Here is a 15463-nt window from a genome sequence, read left to right on the forward strand (position 1 = left end):
AAGCCAGTTCTTTGTGTTGGCTAAATCTGTATTCTAGGACATCTAGTTTTTGGTCTCTAACAAGGAGAAACATTTGAAGTCTATGCTATAAAACCTGTACAAATTTTCAAGAACTCTGCAGGGCCACTGATCAAAGTTATCTTTTCTCCAGTGCCTCTGTCTCCTTTTTATAAGAGGGAGATCAGAACTGTTAATCAATTTTGGGTGAGAAACTGTCGTGGAAAATTTAACTGAGCTGTCTGGCCCCACTCTGAGCTTCTGTCAGGAGGTTACCTCAGAGTTTGCGCCTTGACCATGTGAACACTGCTTCAGTTATTTATTTCCGTCAGAAATCAGTTGACACCAGGTTTTAGTCCAACAGGTTTTTTTTGACATCACAAGCTTTCTCAGAGTTGCCCAACTGTCTGGAGAAGTCTGGCACCTCTGCATCATCTTCATGAAACTAAACTGTGAAACTGGAAACACTTCAATAGCTCATTCCTAACAGGATGGCTATGGCAATTTTCACTCAGTCATTGAATGACATTGAGCTTGCTGTTCAGACGATTCAAAGTTTTGGTAAAGGTCAGAAGCTCAGGTTGTGAGTGAGGTTGTTGACCTGCTCGCCGCGCTGACTTATTCTCATTCAGGCACTTCGTCACCATGCTAGGTGACTTCATCCATGCAACCTCCAATGAAGCGGTGTGATTCTTCTCTGCTTCAAATTTATACTGTTTGGTCCATTATGGTGAGTAGTGTCATTTCTGGTTTTGATGTGGGTTTGTGTATGGGGTTCAATTCTCTGTGTTTGTTGATTGCATAACATGGTGGTGGGCCTGTGGAATTCATTGCCATGGAGTGAAGGCCGGGAATTAAATGCCTTCAAGGCAGAGATCAATAAATTCTTGATCTCACAAGGAATCGAGGGCTAAAGGCAGAGTGCAAGGAAGTGGAGTTGAAATGCACATCAGCCATGATTTAAATGGCAGAGTGGACTCAATAGGCCAAATGGCCTTACTTCCACTCCTGTGTCTCGTGGTCTTACGGTCTTATAACAGGTGGTGAACTATGCCTCAAGGAATTCCCATGCGCATCTGTGTTTTGCATTGGCTACAATGGTTATCTTGTCCCAGTTAAACTGACGGCCTACATTCTCTGAGTGTACCAATATTAAGGAGAGTTTGTCATGCCATTTTGCTGCTAGCTGATTTTCATGTATTCTGATGGCTAGTTTCCTTCCTGTCTGTCCAATGTAATGTTTGTGGCAGTTGTTGCATGGTACTTTGTAAACGACATTGACTCTGCATGTTGTGGGAATGGGGCCTTTCATCCTTGTAAGTGTTTGTTGTGGAGTGGCTGTGGGCTTGTGGGCCACCATGATTCTTAGTGGTCTTGCGAGTCTTGGATAACACAGTGTGGTGCTGGGGGAAGACAGCTGGAGAAAGAGGCACAGCAGCATCAGAGGAGCAGGAAAGTTGATGTTTTGAGTCAGGGCTGTTCTCAAAAATGGGGAAGAGGGAAGGGAGCTTGGAAATAAATAGAGAGGGGGTGTGGGGCAGGGGAAGGTGGGTGGAATGGTGATAGGTGAGTGCAGGTAGGGAATGGTGGAGATTAGACAGTGGGATGGGTGGGACATTGAGGTGGGAGAGAAGATGGACAGATTGTGTCAAGTCAAGGAGGTGGGGATGAGAGGGAGGGTTGGACATGGGATGATGCTGGGGTTGGAGAGATTTTGAAACTGGTAAAATCCACATTTAGTTCATTGGGCTGTAGTCTCCAAGGCAGAATATGAGGTGCAGCGCCTCCAGTGAAGAGTGTGGAGCGAACGAGGGCGTCGGGGAAAGTGCAGTTCCGATATATTCTTGGTGTAGGACAGTGTGGCCAGTGTGTTAGGGTGTACTTTTTCCTCCCGTGTTGTATGTTTAGTAGACAATCTCGCTGTAAATGGGTATCCCTGTAACTTCATTCGCAGATGCCTAATAAACAGACAACAACAGGAGAACCCCGTATGACCTAATACACTGGCCACACTGCCCTATATCAAGATCACATCGGAACTGACAACAAGAGTCCAAAGGACACTCGGAATCTTAGTGGCCCACAAGTCCACACCTCTCGATGACACACACAGAAAACGTTTAAACACTCCATTCCCACAGCATGCAGAACCAACGTGGTTTATAAAATACCATGCAATGACTGGCACAAACATTACATCGGACAGACAGGAGAGAGGTTCCACTGATGATGTCACTGAGCACGGTGAACAACATCACTGCTCAGGTGATTCTACAGGGACATCGAATATAAATAATACATTTGACACTTGCCAGAGGAGACCTGGCAATTTTATACAAGCCATCAGTGTTTGACAGGTCCCAAGATAATAAAATGTGAGGCTGGATGAACACAGCAGGCCAAGCAGCATCTCAGGAGCACAAAAGACGTTTCGGGCCTAGACCCTTCATCAGAGAGGGGGATGGGGAGAGGGAACTGGAATAAATAGGGAGAGAGGGGGAGGCGGACCGAAGATGGAAAGTAAAGAAGATAGGTGGAGAGAGTGTAGGTGGGGAGGTAGGGAGGGGATAGGTCAGTCCAGGGAAGACAGACAGGTCAAGGAGGTGGGATGAGGTTAGTAGGTAGCTGGGGGTGCGGCTTGGGGTGGGAGGAAGGGATGGGTGAGAGGAAGAACCGGTTAGGGAGGCAGAGACAGGTCTTTGCTTTTTGACCTCTCAACTGCCTCATGTTTCCTCTGCAGGCCCCTTCACCAGGCCTCACTGCACTCGCCTTACCAAAAGCGCTGAAATTTTCCTCTCGATATCTATCCTGCTAACCATCTCCCCTCCCCTGAAAATTCCTTCCTGACTGCCTGCTCCTCTGAATCTCTCTGATTGACCTCTGTGAGGTTGGCTGATCCTGATGATTCCTGGGACTGGTGAATTGCCTCTGGGGTTGGGATTTGCAGGTCGTCAGTAACGAACCATCAGGTTGGGTGGATTGATTTGCTAGCCACAGCGTGTGCTGCAAGGGGATTGGATTCATAAATCACTGCCTTGCGGGGTGAGACTCTGAGTTAAACATACCTCTACGTAAGACAGTGCACGGTTTCTAACCAGTAATGTGACAATACTGGGTGAAATTTTATTGAACAAGGAGATGAAAGATGTACTGCAGCATCACTTCAGACTCAAATATTTATTTCTTACATTCTCTCACAGAACTGCTTTGCAAATGCCCTGAACACTGGAGGCAATTCCAGCAAAAGTGTTATTACTTTTCATCAGACAGCAAGAGCTGGACAGAGGCCCAGAGATCCTGTGCATCAAAGGATGCCAATCTTCTTGTCATTAACAAGCCTGAGGAGCAGGTAAGAGATCTAAACAATTTCAAACCCACCAGCTCCTGATCATTTCTCAGTGAACACAGGGACAATGTCAAACTAAACATTCAGGGAGACAATATGTAAGGAGTAAGATTCAACAACATTGGCCCAGAGCCTGCCCCAATATGCCCCACTATTCAATGCAATCGTGGACGACTCTCTGCATTCATTTCAGATCTCACATTCTCCCCGATATTCCTTTGTTCCCTGAGAGATCATAACTCTGCCAATCTCAGTCTGTAACCCACACTCTCTGAGGGGTCACAGCTGCAAAGGATGACAAACCTCTGACTGAAGAACTCCCTCACCCATAGACTATATCCTAATATTCTCTAATCTCCGTCCATGGAAAACAACGTCAGGATCGACACTGTCATTTACACCTCACAGCCCCCATTTGAATGGTTCTCACATCGTGGAGATGTGGGCCATTTGGCTGCAGTTACACCTGCAGTGCTTGCTTTTATCCAGACACCTCACAAATACCTCATACTTGCTGGTCAAAATCTAGAGAGGAAGAGTGTTCCAACACTATATCTTGGATCTCTACACTAGCTTGAATCACGGTCACATTTTCTTGTCCCTTTTATCCTACACCCAGCCATTTTCAGCTGTTCCATCAATGACCTTCCCTCCATCATAAGGTCAGAACTGGGGTGTTCGCCAGTGGCTGCTCAACGTTCAGCACCATTTGCAAGTCCTGGGAACCTCAAGTAGTATCAAAACAACAGGGCCTGGAAAATATCCAGGTTTGGGTTAAAAAGTGGCAAGTGACATTAACGTTGTATAACTTGCAAGCAATGACCATTTCCTACAAGAGTGAGTCTAAGCATGGGCCCATGTCATTCACTGACATTATCATCAATGAGTCCTCCATGATCGACATCCTGGGCGTTACCATTGAGAGAAACTGAAGTGGACAAGCTATTTAAACAGAGTTACTACAACAGCATGTCACAGTCTAGGAATCAGATATAGAAGGACAGTCCTACAGGCAGGGAAGACATGGCATTATTGCAATCACTGAGAAGTGGTCAAAGGAAGGACAGGACTGATAGCTCAACATTCCACCATAAAGAGGTTTCAGCTGCAGGACGGAGGGGAGAATGTCTCAGAGAGATCTCCAAATGAAGCTGTCTGGGTCGAGCTTTGAAATAAAAAAGGGGCAATTACTTTGCTGGAATTATATTGGAAGCCCACCAACAAGTCACAGAGAGATAGAAGAGCAGATATATAGGCAAATCACAGAGAGATGTGATAGAAACAGGGTTGTCGCAGTAGGGAATTTCAACTTCTTAGCAATATGGGCATCACTGTTTGTGTCAGTACTTACTGATCTTTCTTAGTTACCCTTGACAAGATACTGGTCAGCTACCTTCTTGAATCACTGCAGGCCATGTGGTGTCTTCTGATCAATTTGACTTCTTTCTTGGGGACTTTGCAGCAATTGATACATCTGAGTGGTTTGCTCGCCCATTTCAGAGGGCAACTAAGAGACAACCCGATTGATAAGGATCTGGAATCACAGTGGGCCAGATCAAATAAGGATGGCAGATTTGCTTCCCTGAAGGACACTAGTGAATCAGTTGGGTTTTTCAGACAATCACCAATGGTTTCATGGGCAATGGTTGATTCTGAATTCCAGATGTGCCAACATTAACTGGGATCGCCTTATTGTGAAAGCATTAAAGCGGGAGGAATTTTTAAAGTGCATCGGGTGAGGTTTTTGTGTCAGTACATAATTAGTTATGCCAGAGAAGGGATAATGGCAGACCTAATCCAAGAGAATAAATTCACTCTAGTAGCTGAAATTTCAATAAGTAAATATTTTGGGGATAGTGACTGTAACTGTAAGATTAAATATTGTTCTGAAAAGAAATTAGGAAAATGCAGAAGTTACGTGTCTAAATTGGGCAAGGCCAAATTTAATATCATAGCATAGGACATAGCAGACAGACTGGTAGCAGCTACTTGCAGATAAGTCTACATTTGTAAGGTCATGCAGTGAGAGCTCTGGGTCACCGTATTCCTTTAATTGTGAAAGGCAGGTTGGCAAGTCCAGGAACCCTGCATGTCAAGGAATATTGAGATTTTGATAAGGAAAAAGAAGGAAGCATATGTCAGGTACAACACATTAAAAACAGGGGAGGCCATTCAAAGGTATGGAGAGTGTAGGAGATTCTTGAAAATGAAATCAGGATGGCAAAGAACAGCCATGAAATATCTTTGGCAGATTGGATTAAGGAAAACCCCAAGGCATCTTCAAAGTGTATTAAGAGCAAGGCGATTTGCAAGTAGAATCGATTACCTATTAGAATCTCTAGAATTTAGGAGGCCATTCAGCCCACCAGCTCTGCATCCATCCTCCAAAGACCATTTACCCAGACCCTACACCCACATTATCCTCATAAACCCACATGTTCCAGTGGCTCAACCACCTAACCTGTACATCTCTAGACACTACAGACAATTTAGCATGCCAGTCTACCTGACCTGCACATCTTTCAACTGTGGGAGGAAACTGCACCACCCAATGGAAACATGCAAAGACGAGGGGAGAATGTGCAAACTCCACACAGACAATCAACTAGGGCTGGAATTGAACATGTGTCCCTGGTGCAATGAGGCAGCATTTTTAACCACTGAGCCACTGTGACAACAGGGGTAATCTGTGTGCTGAGCCAGAGGTTGTTGGTGAGGTCTTCAATGAATATTTGTTATCTGGTGTTGTTGACAGTTAGAACAATAATCTGAGGCTGCAGTCTGATAGTGATCATTTGATAAATTGGATAGAGCAATGGCAAATGGAATGTAATCTTGATAGGTGTGAAGTATTGCATTTTGGGAAGTTGAATTAAGGAAGGATATACACAAATAATGTTAAGACCCAAAAGATTGTTGAGCACCAATGGGACCTTGGTGTACAAGCGCAGAGATCCCTAAAGATGTCAGCACAGGTAGACCAGGTGGTGAAGAAGGCAGATGGGATTGTTGCCTTCATTAGCTGAGCATAGATCATAGCAGCATGCAATCTTATTACAAGTTTATAAAAGTTTAGTTCGCCAACAGATGGATGCTGTGTGCAGTTCTGGTCACCACACTGATGTAATGATTTGACTGCAGTGGAGAGGGTGCAGAGGAGATTCACCAAGACATTGCCTGTGATGGAAAATGTCAGTCATACGGCTGGCAACAAAATTGTGAGAAACATAGACAGTGGAATCTTTTCCCCATGTGGACTTGACTAAGACCAAACAGCATAAATTTAATAACACGGTGCGGAGCTGGATGAACACAGCAGGCCAAGCAGCATCTTAGGAGCAGGAAAGCTGATGTTTTGGGCCTAGGCCCTTCATCAGAAATGAGGGAGGAGAAGAGGGTTCTGAAATAAATCAGGAGATGGGGGGGCAGATCGAAGATGGAGAGAGGAGAAAATAGGTGGAAAAGAGACAGACAAGTAAAAAAGGCGGGGATGGAGCCAGTAAAGGTGTGAGTAGGTGGCCAGGTAAGGTCAGTCCAGGGAGGATGGACAGGTCAAGGGGGCGGGATGAGGTTAGTAGGTAGGAAATGGGGGTGTGGCTTGAGGAGGGAACGTGTGAGAGAAAGAACCGTTTAGGGAGGCGGGGACGCGCTGGGCTGGTTTTAGGATGCAGTGGTGGGAGGGGAGATTTTGAAGGTTCTGAAATCCACATTGATACCATTAGGCTGCAGGGTTCCCAAGTAGAATATGAGTTGCTGTTCCTGCAACCTTTGGATGGCATCGTTGTGGCACTGCAGGAAGCCCAGGATGGACATATCATCTGAGGAGTGGGAGGGGAATTGAAATGGTTCACGACTGAGAGGTGCAGCTGTTTATTGTGAACTGAGCATAGGTGTTCTAAAAAGTGGTCCCCAAGCCTCCGCTTGATTTCCCCGATGTAGAGGAGGCCACAACGGGCAGAGTGGAAGCAGTGTACCACATTAGCAGATATGCAAGTGAGCCTCTGCTTGATGTGGAAAATCTTCATGGGCCTGAAAAGCGGGGGAGGGAGGGGGTGTGGGGGCAGGTGCAGCACTTCGTGCTGTTGCAGGGAAAAGTGCTGGTTGTGGTGGGACTGGAGCGGAGTGTGGAGTGGACAATGGAGTCACAGAGCGAATAGTCCTTCTGGAACAAGGGTGGGGAGGGAAAAATGTCTTTGGTGGTGGGGTCGGATTGCAGCTGGTGGAAGTGTCGGAGGATGATGTGTTGGATCTGGAGGTTGGTGGGGTGGTATGATGAAGGAGGGGGATTCTCTTTTGGGTGTTATTGCAGGGATGGGGTGTGAGCAATGAGTTGCAGGAAATGAGAGAGACACAGCCGAGGGCATTTTTCGATCACTGTGAAGAGAATGTTGATGTTCTTGAAAAAACAGGTCATCTGGGATGTTCGGGAGTGGAATGCCTCATCTCGGGAGCAGATGCGGCGGAGGTGAACGAATTGGGAATGGGGATGTCACTTTTTCAGGAAGTTGTGTAGGAGGAGGAGCATTCTAGGTAGCTGTGGGAGTCAGTGGGCATGAAATGGATATCGGTTTCTAGGTGGTTGCCTGAGTTGGAGACAGAGAGGCTCAGGAAGGTGACGGAGGTGCAAGAGCTAGTCCACGTGAACTTCAGGTTGGGATGGAAGGTATTGGTGAAGTGGATGAACTGTTCGAGCTCCTCATGGAAGCACAAATTTAATGCAAGGAGCAAGTTATTTAAAGGGGATCTGAGAAAGGATTTTTCATCCAGAGGGTGGCAGAAATTTGGAATGTGCCACCTGAGAGGGTGATGGAGGGAAGCGCTCTTACAACATCTAAGAAAAATCTGGATGAGCACTTCAAACGACCAGTACACGGTAGGCTATGGACAAAGTGCAGGTAAAATGGAATAAATGTAGTTTTGTGCTTCCTGCTCAGCATAGACATGGTGGGTCAGAGCATTTATTTCCGTGCTGTGTGATTCAATGAATCCTGCAGTGAGTAACTCACCTGCTGACTCCCCACAGACTGTCTGCAAGGCACAAGTCAGGGCTCCATTGGAATATTCCCCACTTGCTTGGACACATGCAGCTCTGAAAATGCTCAAGGAGCTCAACACCATCCAGGACAAAGTGACCTTTGTTGTTGTTGATGGGCACCACATCACTATTTCTACCCACGTCCCTTAAAGGAATAGAAAATGGAATAAAAAGAAAACATACTTAATTGTTCAAATAAACAGACTTGTATTAAGCACTGCTATTTCATTGTGAGCAAAGCGAGTCAATCACCAACAATGCACAGTGTGAACAGCATCTAACATCAAGAAGATGTACTGCTGAAATTCATCAAGGCTGTTTCAACAGCATCTTCCAAACCCATGAAATTTTCAGGGCGATCACTGGCAAATTCCTGTCCAAGAAATACACTGACCTGACTTGGAGCTATATCACTCTTCCATCACTGTTGCTTGGTTAAAATCCCATCACTACTCCTTTTAAACTGCTGCCATTCCATAAGGTGGCTCACCACCAGCAATTAGGAATGATCAACAATTACTACCCACGTCCCTTAAAGGAATAGAAAATGGAATAAAAAGAAAACATACTTAATTGTTCAAATAAACGGACTTGTATTAAGCACTGCTATTTCATAGTGAGCAAAGCGAGTTTGAAATGAATGGGTTGATGCCACAGATAGAAGTTGTAACATTCCCAACAACATGCTTTATTCCATTTACTGTAACAACTCTTTTATTTACCTGGCAGGAATTTGTAAAAAAGTGGCTCCAAAACAAAGAACACTGGATTGGACTCACTGATTCTGTCGCGGAAGGTGATTGGCGCTGGGTGGATGGGACAGACTACATTTCCTCTGTAAAGTGAGCCTGTGTTCTGATTGTATATTTTGGACAATATTTGGGCAATATACGGACACAAAATAAAAAGCTAGATGTGTTTTGAAGTTGAGCTTCAGCTCTTTACAGAAACTGGACGATTAATTTCGAGACAAAAGGAGTGAAACTGGGTCTGACAGTCGGTGTCTAACAGGCAGCATGTGGTCCCTTTAAGTTGCAAAATGGCTTCTCCAGTGTGTACGCTCACTTGCAGAGAGCGAAGACCGTGTTGATAAAAGGGATTGCCATACATGCTCATCATTGTACATGAGCTTTGTACAGTTCATGCAGATCATGATGTAACTCAATCTACAGCTCCAGCCTTCACCCTCACAAATTCTGACGTCTGAGCACCGCCCTCAGTGGCATGAAGCACCTCCCAAAAGCCTTTCAACTAGCTCCAGATCAGTTGCTGCAATATTTATTTCTCACATCGTGACAATTCAATGCAATTTACAGTACATTTCTAGGCTTCTGAAATGTCTTAATAGACTATAAGGACTGGTCAGGCAGATTTTAATTTAGTGACTGAAGGCTTTTGTCACAAACTGGTTATCTTCAGTTGTGCCCACAAGCTGCACGAAGGGGAAGGGGAGAGTAAGGGTAGATATTTTTCACAGGGACGATAATGACAGAAACTGTGAGGGAGCACACTTGATAAAGAACAGCTTTTTCCCTGAGCTTTGCTAGTGTTGTGTTACACACTGGTATTTCGATCCATAACAGCAGTGGTCTGAGATTCTACCGCCGCACTAAGATATCGGAACAACAGTGCATGTGTTGTAAGGATTCTGTACCCTATTTGACTGCAGGTTTGTTCATGGAGGTGACTGTCCAATCTTTGCAGGCAGGAATGGGGTCCAATCTCTGCACAATGTCAGCACCAAATTCTTCTGTGCACCTTGAAATTTGAATGCAGGCTTTCTAGCAGGATTCTCAATTCCCTGAGCAGCTTAGTATATGTACCCATCACTCTTCCTCTGTTGCTTGGATATTGAAGTTCTCTTCTGAATCTTCTGCAACCAAAGCAGAGGGCAAACTTACCTTCTTGTGAGGTGGTACCAGAGATTTCCTTTCTCTCAGACCTGACAGCAGTGCTTCACCACATTCAGATCCCAATTCTCTTGTACCTTTTAAATTGCTCATAGTGCCCATTTCTAAGCTGGTGGCTGTATTTGTAAAATGAGTGACAGTGCATCTTCACTGTTTTTCTGCTCTTCTCTGTCGGGGCAGAAAACAGCAGTTGTGTGTTTGAAATGAAACAGAGCAAGCATCTGTTTTTGGGTGACAGGGAAGGAGAAAGTAAGAAATGAATATGTAAGCCATCAGGCCTCCTGGAAGAGGGTGTGGATGACTGATGGAAGATTAGATATTGTTACAATCATAGACACCAATAATGACTTGAAAACGTCAAACATCCAGTGATTAGCAGAACAGGTGATATTTCAATATTTCATGCTTTAAAATAATTTTTGACAACATTAAATGGCGAAAATAAAACACTATTGACCAAGCATTAATTCTTCCGGCAGACAATTTATTGCTGTCCTGGAAGAGCTTGGCTGTGGCATGGCATGTTCTGCAGCACAAGACTTCAGTACAATTGCAAGAAAGTTTGTGCCTGTAGTATTTGTAGTACCCAGTGCCTCTGACCCTTCCTTGATATCATGTGGAGTGAATCAAATTTGTTGAAAATTGGCATCTGTGCTGCTGGGGGCCACTGGAGGTGACAAAGATGCACTATCCACTCTGCATTTCTGGCTGAAAAATGCAGCAAAAGCTTCAGCTTATCTTTTGCACTGATGTGTTGGACTATTGCATCATTGAGATCAGGGATACATGTGGAACCTCTTCCTGCAGTGAGTTGTTTAATTGTCCAGCACTATTCAAGACTCGATGTGACAGGACAACTGAGCTAACACCTGGTCTAAGCAAAGAAAGCTGGAGAAATTCAGCAGGGTTGATTGACTGATGTTATTGTCACTTCGACCAAAATACAGTGAAAAGCTTTGTTTACAAAAGGTACAGGGAGATCACAGCAAGCCAAGGATATACAAATCAAAAAGGTTTAGAGGCATACAGGTTACTTTGCAGGTTATATTATTTAAGGCTAGGATCCATTCAACATTCTGATAACAGCTGGAAAGAACCTGTTACTGAGCCTGCCTGTGCGTGTGTTCAGGCTTCTGTATCTTCTGCATGATGGAAGACATTGAAGGAGGTCATTACCTGGGTGCGATGGGTCTTTGATGATGCTGGCCGCCATACTGTAGCAGTGAGCCGTGTAAATAGATCCATGGATAGAAGGTTGGCCTCTGTGATGGTCTTGGCTGTGCACACCACCTTCTGCAGTTTCTTATGGTCCTGGGCAGAGCAGTTGTCATACCAGGCCATGATGTACCCAGACAGGATGCTTTCAATGGTGTATCTATAGAAGGTGATGTTGGACCTTATAGACATGCCAAATTTCCAGAGCCACCTCAGGAAGAAGAACTATAGTTGCTCCATTTTGACTGTTGCATTTACGTGGGAAGTCCAGAACACGTCATCCATTATCATCAGCCCAAGGAACTTGATGCTCTTCACTCTCTCAACGTCAGTTCCATTGATGTAGATGGGGTATGTTCTCCTCCTTTCTTTCTGAAATTGATGATTGTTTCTTTAGTTTTGCTGATGTTGAGAAACAGATTGTTTTTATTGCACAAATCATCTGGTAGCATCTGTGGAGAGAGAAACCTAACCTGTTTTTTTCTCGACTGATGCTGTCAGGTATGTTCAGTTTCTCCAGTACTTTCTGGTTTTACTTCATGGCAATAACCTCCTCCATGATGAATTCCGAAATCTTTGTCACAGTACAGATCAAACCAGATAGCCTATTGATCCCTGTTTTCTATATCCTTTCATTCTTGACGGGGGGGTTTATGTTTGCTACTTTTTCCACTGATTTCTGTAATTATTTCAAATTTCCAACATCTGCAATATTTTACTTTCATTAGATCACATTTGTTGGATCTTAAGGTCACTTAATGCTGTCTACCATATTTTGATTTTTCTGATCTGCATTCATACTTTGTTGTAGCTTCACCAAGTTGACAAGCTTCAGGTATACCAGGTGCTACTCTGAGCATGCCTTCCTGCATTCTTCACTCTGCCAGCCACGGGGTTACAACTGACTGCAGTTCTGCTGCTGTTAATGGGCCACAGCACCTCACTGATATCCAGTTTGTGTGTGCTGAACCTGTTTGCGCTTAACTCCCTGACATGGGTGATGCATCTGCAACAGGTAGCGTGTTCAGTTCAAAATCAAGTAGATTTTCCCTCTGTTCAGCTCCCTCACCACCTGCAATGCTTAGTCTAACCACTATGTCACTGCCAAGCTCAATCAGCACAGGTCCGACTGAGTCACTCTCAGTGGTGGGCATATTCCCTGTGCAGAGTACTTTCTGTGCCCTTGCCATTCCGTTTTGTCTTCAAGTGGTGTTCAGCATGCTGGAGAACTGATTCATCAGCCCTGAAAGGGCAGTAATTGATGGACAGCAGGAGGTTTTCTTGTCCATGTTTGACTCAACACACTGTTGAGGACTTTTCATGGTAATTCCCTCCCAACACGAAACCAGTATGCTCACATGAATGTGTCTTTCATGTCTGTGGGACAGGTAAATACCGTATTCTGGTGTTGGTGGTGTTAGGATGTTGGGATTCTGTGACTATAACGTGATTGCAGGCTGTCGCTGATATTAGTTTTTTCTCTGCCCCTTACACCATAACCCCCTCCAACCCAGGTGTTAGGAAGGAGGAATTTTCAAGGTTGGTAAGGCTGGGTAAACTTGTTCTTTTTCCGGTGGCCAGATCAATGCGAGTGAATCAATTCTGTTTCATTAATGCAGTTTTGTGCAAATGAAAGGCATACTGAGCCATTCTTAGAAGTTCAATTGTTTGAGTCTCACTGGAATTTTGCATTAATTTGCAGCAGGATTTCTTATCATGAATTGTATTTTTTTTTAGATTTTGGAAGAATGGTGAACCAAATGATGCTTCCAATGAAGACTGTGCACAAGTGTATGTTGATGGAGAGTGGAATGATCGATCATGTGATACCTCTCTATATTGGATCTGTGAAAAGCCAGTGCAGTTTGATTCTCCTTCATGTTCCATCAGTACCCGGGGGAAGTAAATCCTTTTTGAAATATTCAGTCCGTGTCCATTGGGCCAGCAGCTCTTAGCTGGGATTGGCAGGAGAGTGGTAAGGAATCTGCCTCACTCTCCTGACCATAACTTTGTAAAATCTCACAGGGAACATTCAAGTTATTCCTCTTTATCTCAATCCAATGATGTGAAGATTCACATGGTGCATTTTCCCAATATTCCTGTACTACGTTCAATCAGATCAACAATTCTGATACACTGTGAATGCTGGCAATGTGAAATAAGAACAGAGCAACTCAAGTGGTCTGGCAGCATGCGTGGAGAGTGTAAGATTTAATATTATTGTTCTGAAGAACAGTCATACTGGACTCAAAATGTTGAGTCTGTGAGGCTGTGCATTGATGCTGCCAGACCACCTGAATTTCTCCAGCACTTCCTAATTTTGTTCCATATTTCTTGAATGTTTAAAGGACACTGCATTGCTTGTATATTGAATTGTCCTGTTACTTTCACCCACCAGCCCAATCCCAGTGGAACGAAGGAGCTAATGTGGTTTTAAACATATTATGCTGTTTGGAATTCATGATATCTCACCTCATCTTTCAAGGGATGCAATTGATTTTGAACTATTCTTACTTGTTTAGTTCTCAGCGACCAGAAAGCTCACTGCCGTGGCTTTGCTTCAGTCTGACCTTAGAGAGATTCTTCCTCTTCATCCCAATGCCATGCATTCTCTCATCCTCTTTCTCTATGCCTCTGCAACCTACATGTCCTCAAAAACTTACCCTTTCCTAAGACATCACCGGTTAGCAGGGATACCGAAATAGATCAATGGGTTTTCAATGAACTGGTATCAAATGGCAAATGTTTGGAATATTATCAGCTAAAACCAGAAAAATTTGAACATTGAGACAAGGCTTCTTGTAATTACAATCTGAAGTCAATACAAATGCTTGAAAGCTACTCAAAATGGATGGAATTATTAGACTTTATCTGAGTTGAACCATTTGCTCTCCCTTTCCTTGCCATTTATTCCCAACAATACAGTGAACCAGTGGGCCAATAGTAAATCAGCACAGCAACTCAGTGCCCAATCTGGTGTGTGTGTGTGATTCAGGGTGAAATGCTGAAAAAGAACTTTGCCCTTGCAGAGTGGCTTATATTCAAAGCAAGCAAAGAACTGTAATGCAACTTCATCAACTAGTTTTCAATATTAACTTGTTGTAGCTCACCACCACTTTCTATCAGGACAATTCAGGATGAACTATAACAGAAATGTAGAAAATTTCAGGAGGAGTTACACATTTAGCCCCTTTCATGCCTGTTCTGCCATTCAATATGATCATGGCTGAGTACTCAACTCATTGCCCTTTTCCCACTTTCTCCCATACTCTTTGATCCCTTTTGTCCTGATAACTGTGTCCAATTGCTTCTTGAAAACATTCAATAATTTGACAGGAACCACCTTCTCTGAAAGAGAATTCTGGGTGTAAAGATCATCTCAGTCTTAAATGTCCAACCCAATATCATTAAACTGCAGGGGCTCCATGTCTAAACTTTGAATAAAGGGGAGGGTAGGGTGGGGAGAGAAGAGCGTACTCTCACCCTGATGGCCACCTTTGTATGCAGATACATCAAGCTGTGCAGAGACCATTGGTTCGCTAACACCAAGTGTCACACCAAACTGAGATTCTACCTGCCCCCGGAGTCACGAAGGATGGGATTGCCCTCGCTGGCGCGGAACGCTCCAAATGGTTGGATTGTTTGTGTCACCTGTCCTTCTTAGAGAAATTTGCACAGGAAATCACCTTTGACCACCAGTCCATCAAGAAGTGATCAGCATGCAGCATCCTCGAGACCCTGAGAGAAAAGGAGAGTGTGGATCCTGTGGTGTGGATCCCTGAGCAGACTATCACAGTCATTTGGTTAAATGCCTCATCACCAGAATTTTCCAATAAGCACCAAAATGTTGCTTGGCTGGTGGTGAGAAGGGCACTACCTGTGAAATCCTTCATGTACACCTGAATGTTCTGCACCGCCGCACACTGCCCTCAAAGTGGCTGCAGACAGGATGAGACTGTC

The 15463-nt window shown here is 44.3% G+C and overlaps 1 protein-coding gene across 1 annotated transcript in view; it reads left to right on the forward strand.

The window, feature by feature from the left end:
- Positions 1 to 14915, forward strand: part of LOC132206321 (hepatic lectin-like) — a 34963-nt gene extending 20048 nt beyond the window's left edge. Inside the window, exons 6-8 of the mRNA XM_059639943.1 lie at positions 3198 to 3346; positions 9108 to 9220; positions 13241 to 14915. Of these exons, the coding sequence (XP_059495926.1) occupies positions 3198 to 3346; positions 9108 to 9220; positions 13241 to 13409 (431 nt within the window). The 3' untranslated portion in view covers positions 13410 to 14915. The remainder of the gene's footprint in view (positions 1 to 3197; positions 3347 to 9107; positions 9221 to 13240) is intronic.
- The last annotated feature ends 548 nt before the right edge of the window (positions 14916 to 15463 follow it).

Source organism: Stegostoma tigrinum, chromosome 35 (genome assembly GCF_030684315.1).
Source record: "Stegostoma tigrinum isolate sSteTig4 chromosome 35, sSteTig4.hap1, whole genome shotgun sequence".
Lineage (NCBI taxonomy): Eukaryota > Metazoa > Chordata > Chondrichthyes > Orectolobiformes > Stegostomatidae > Stegostoma > Stegostoma tigrinum.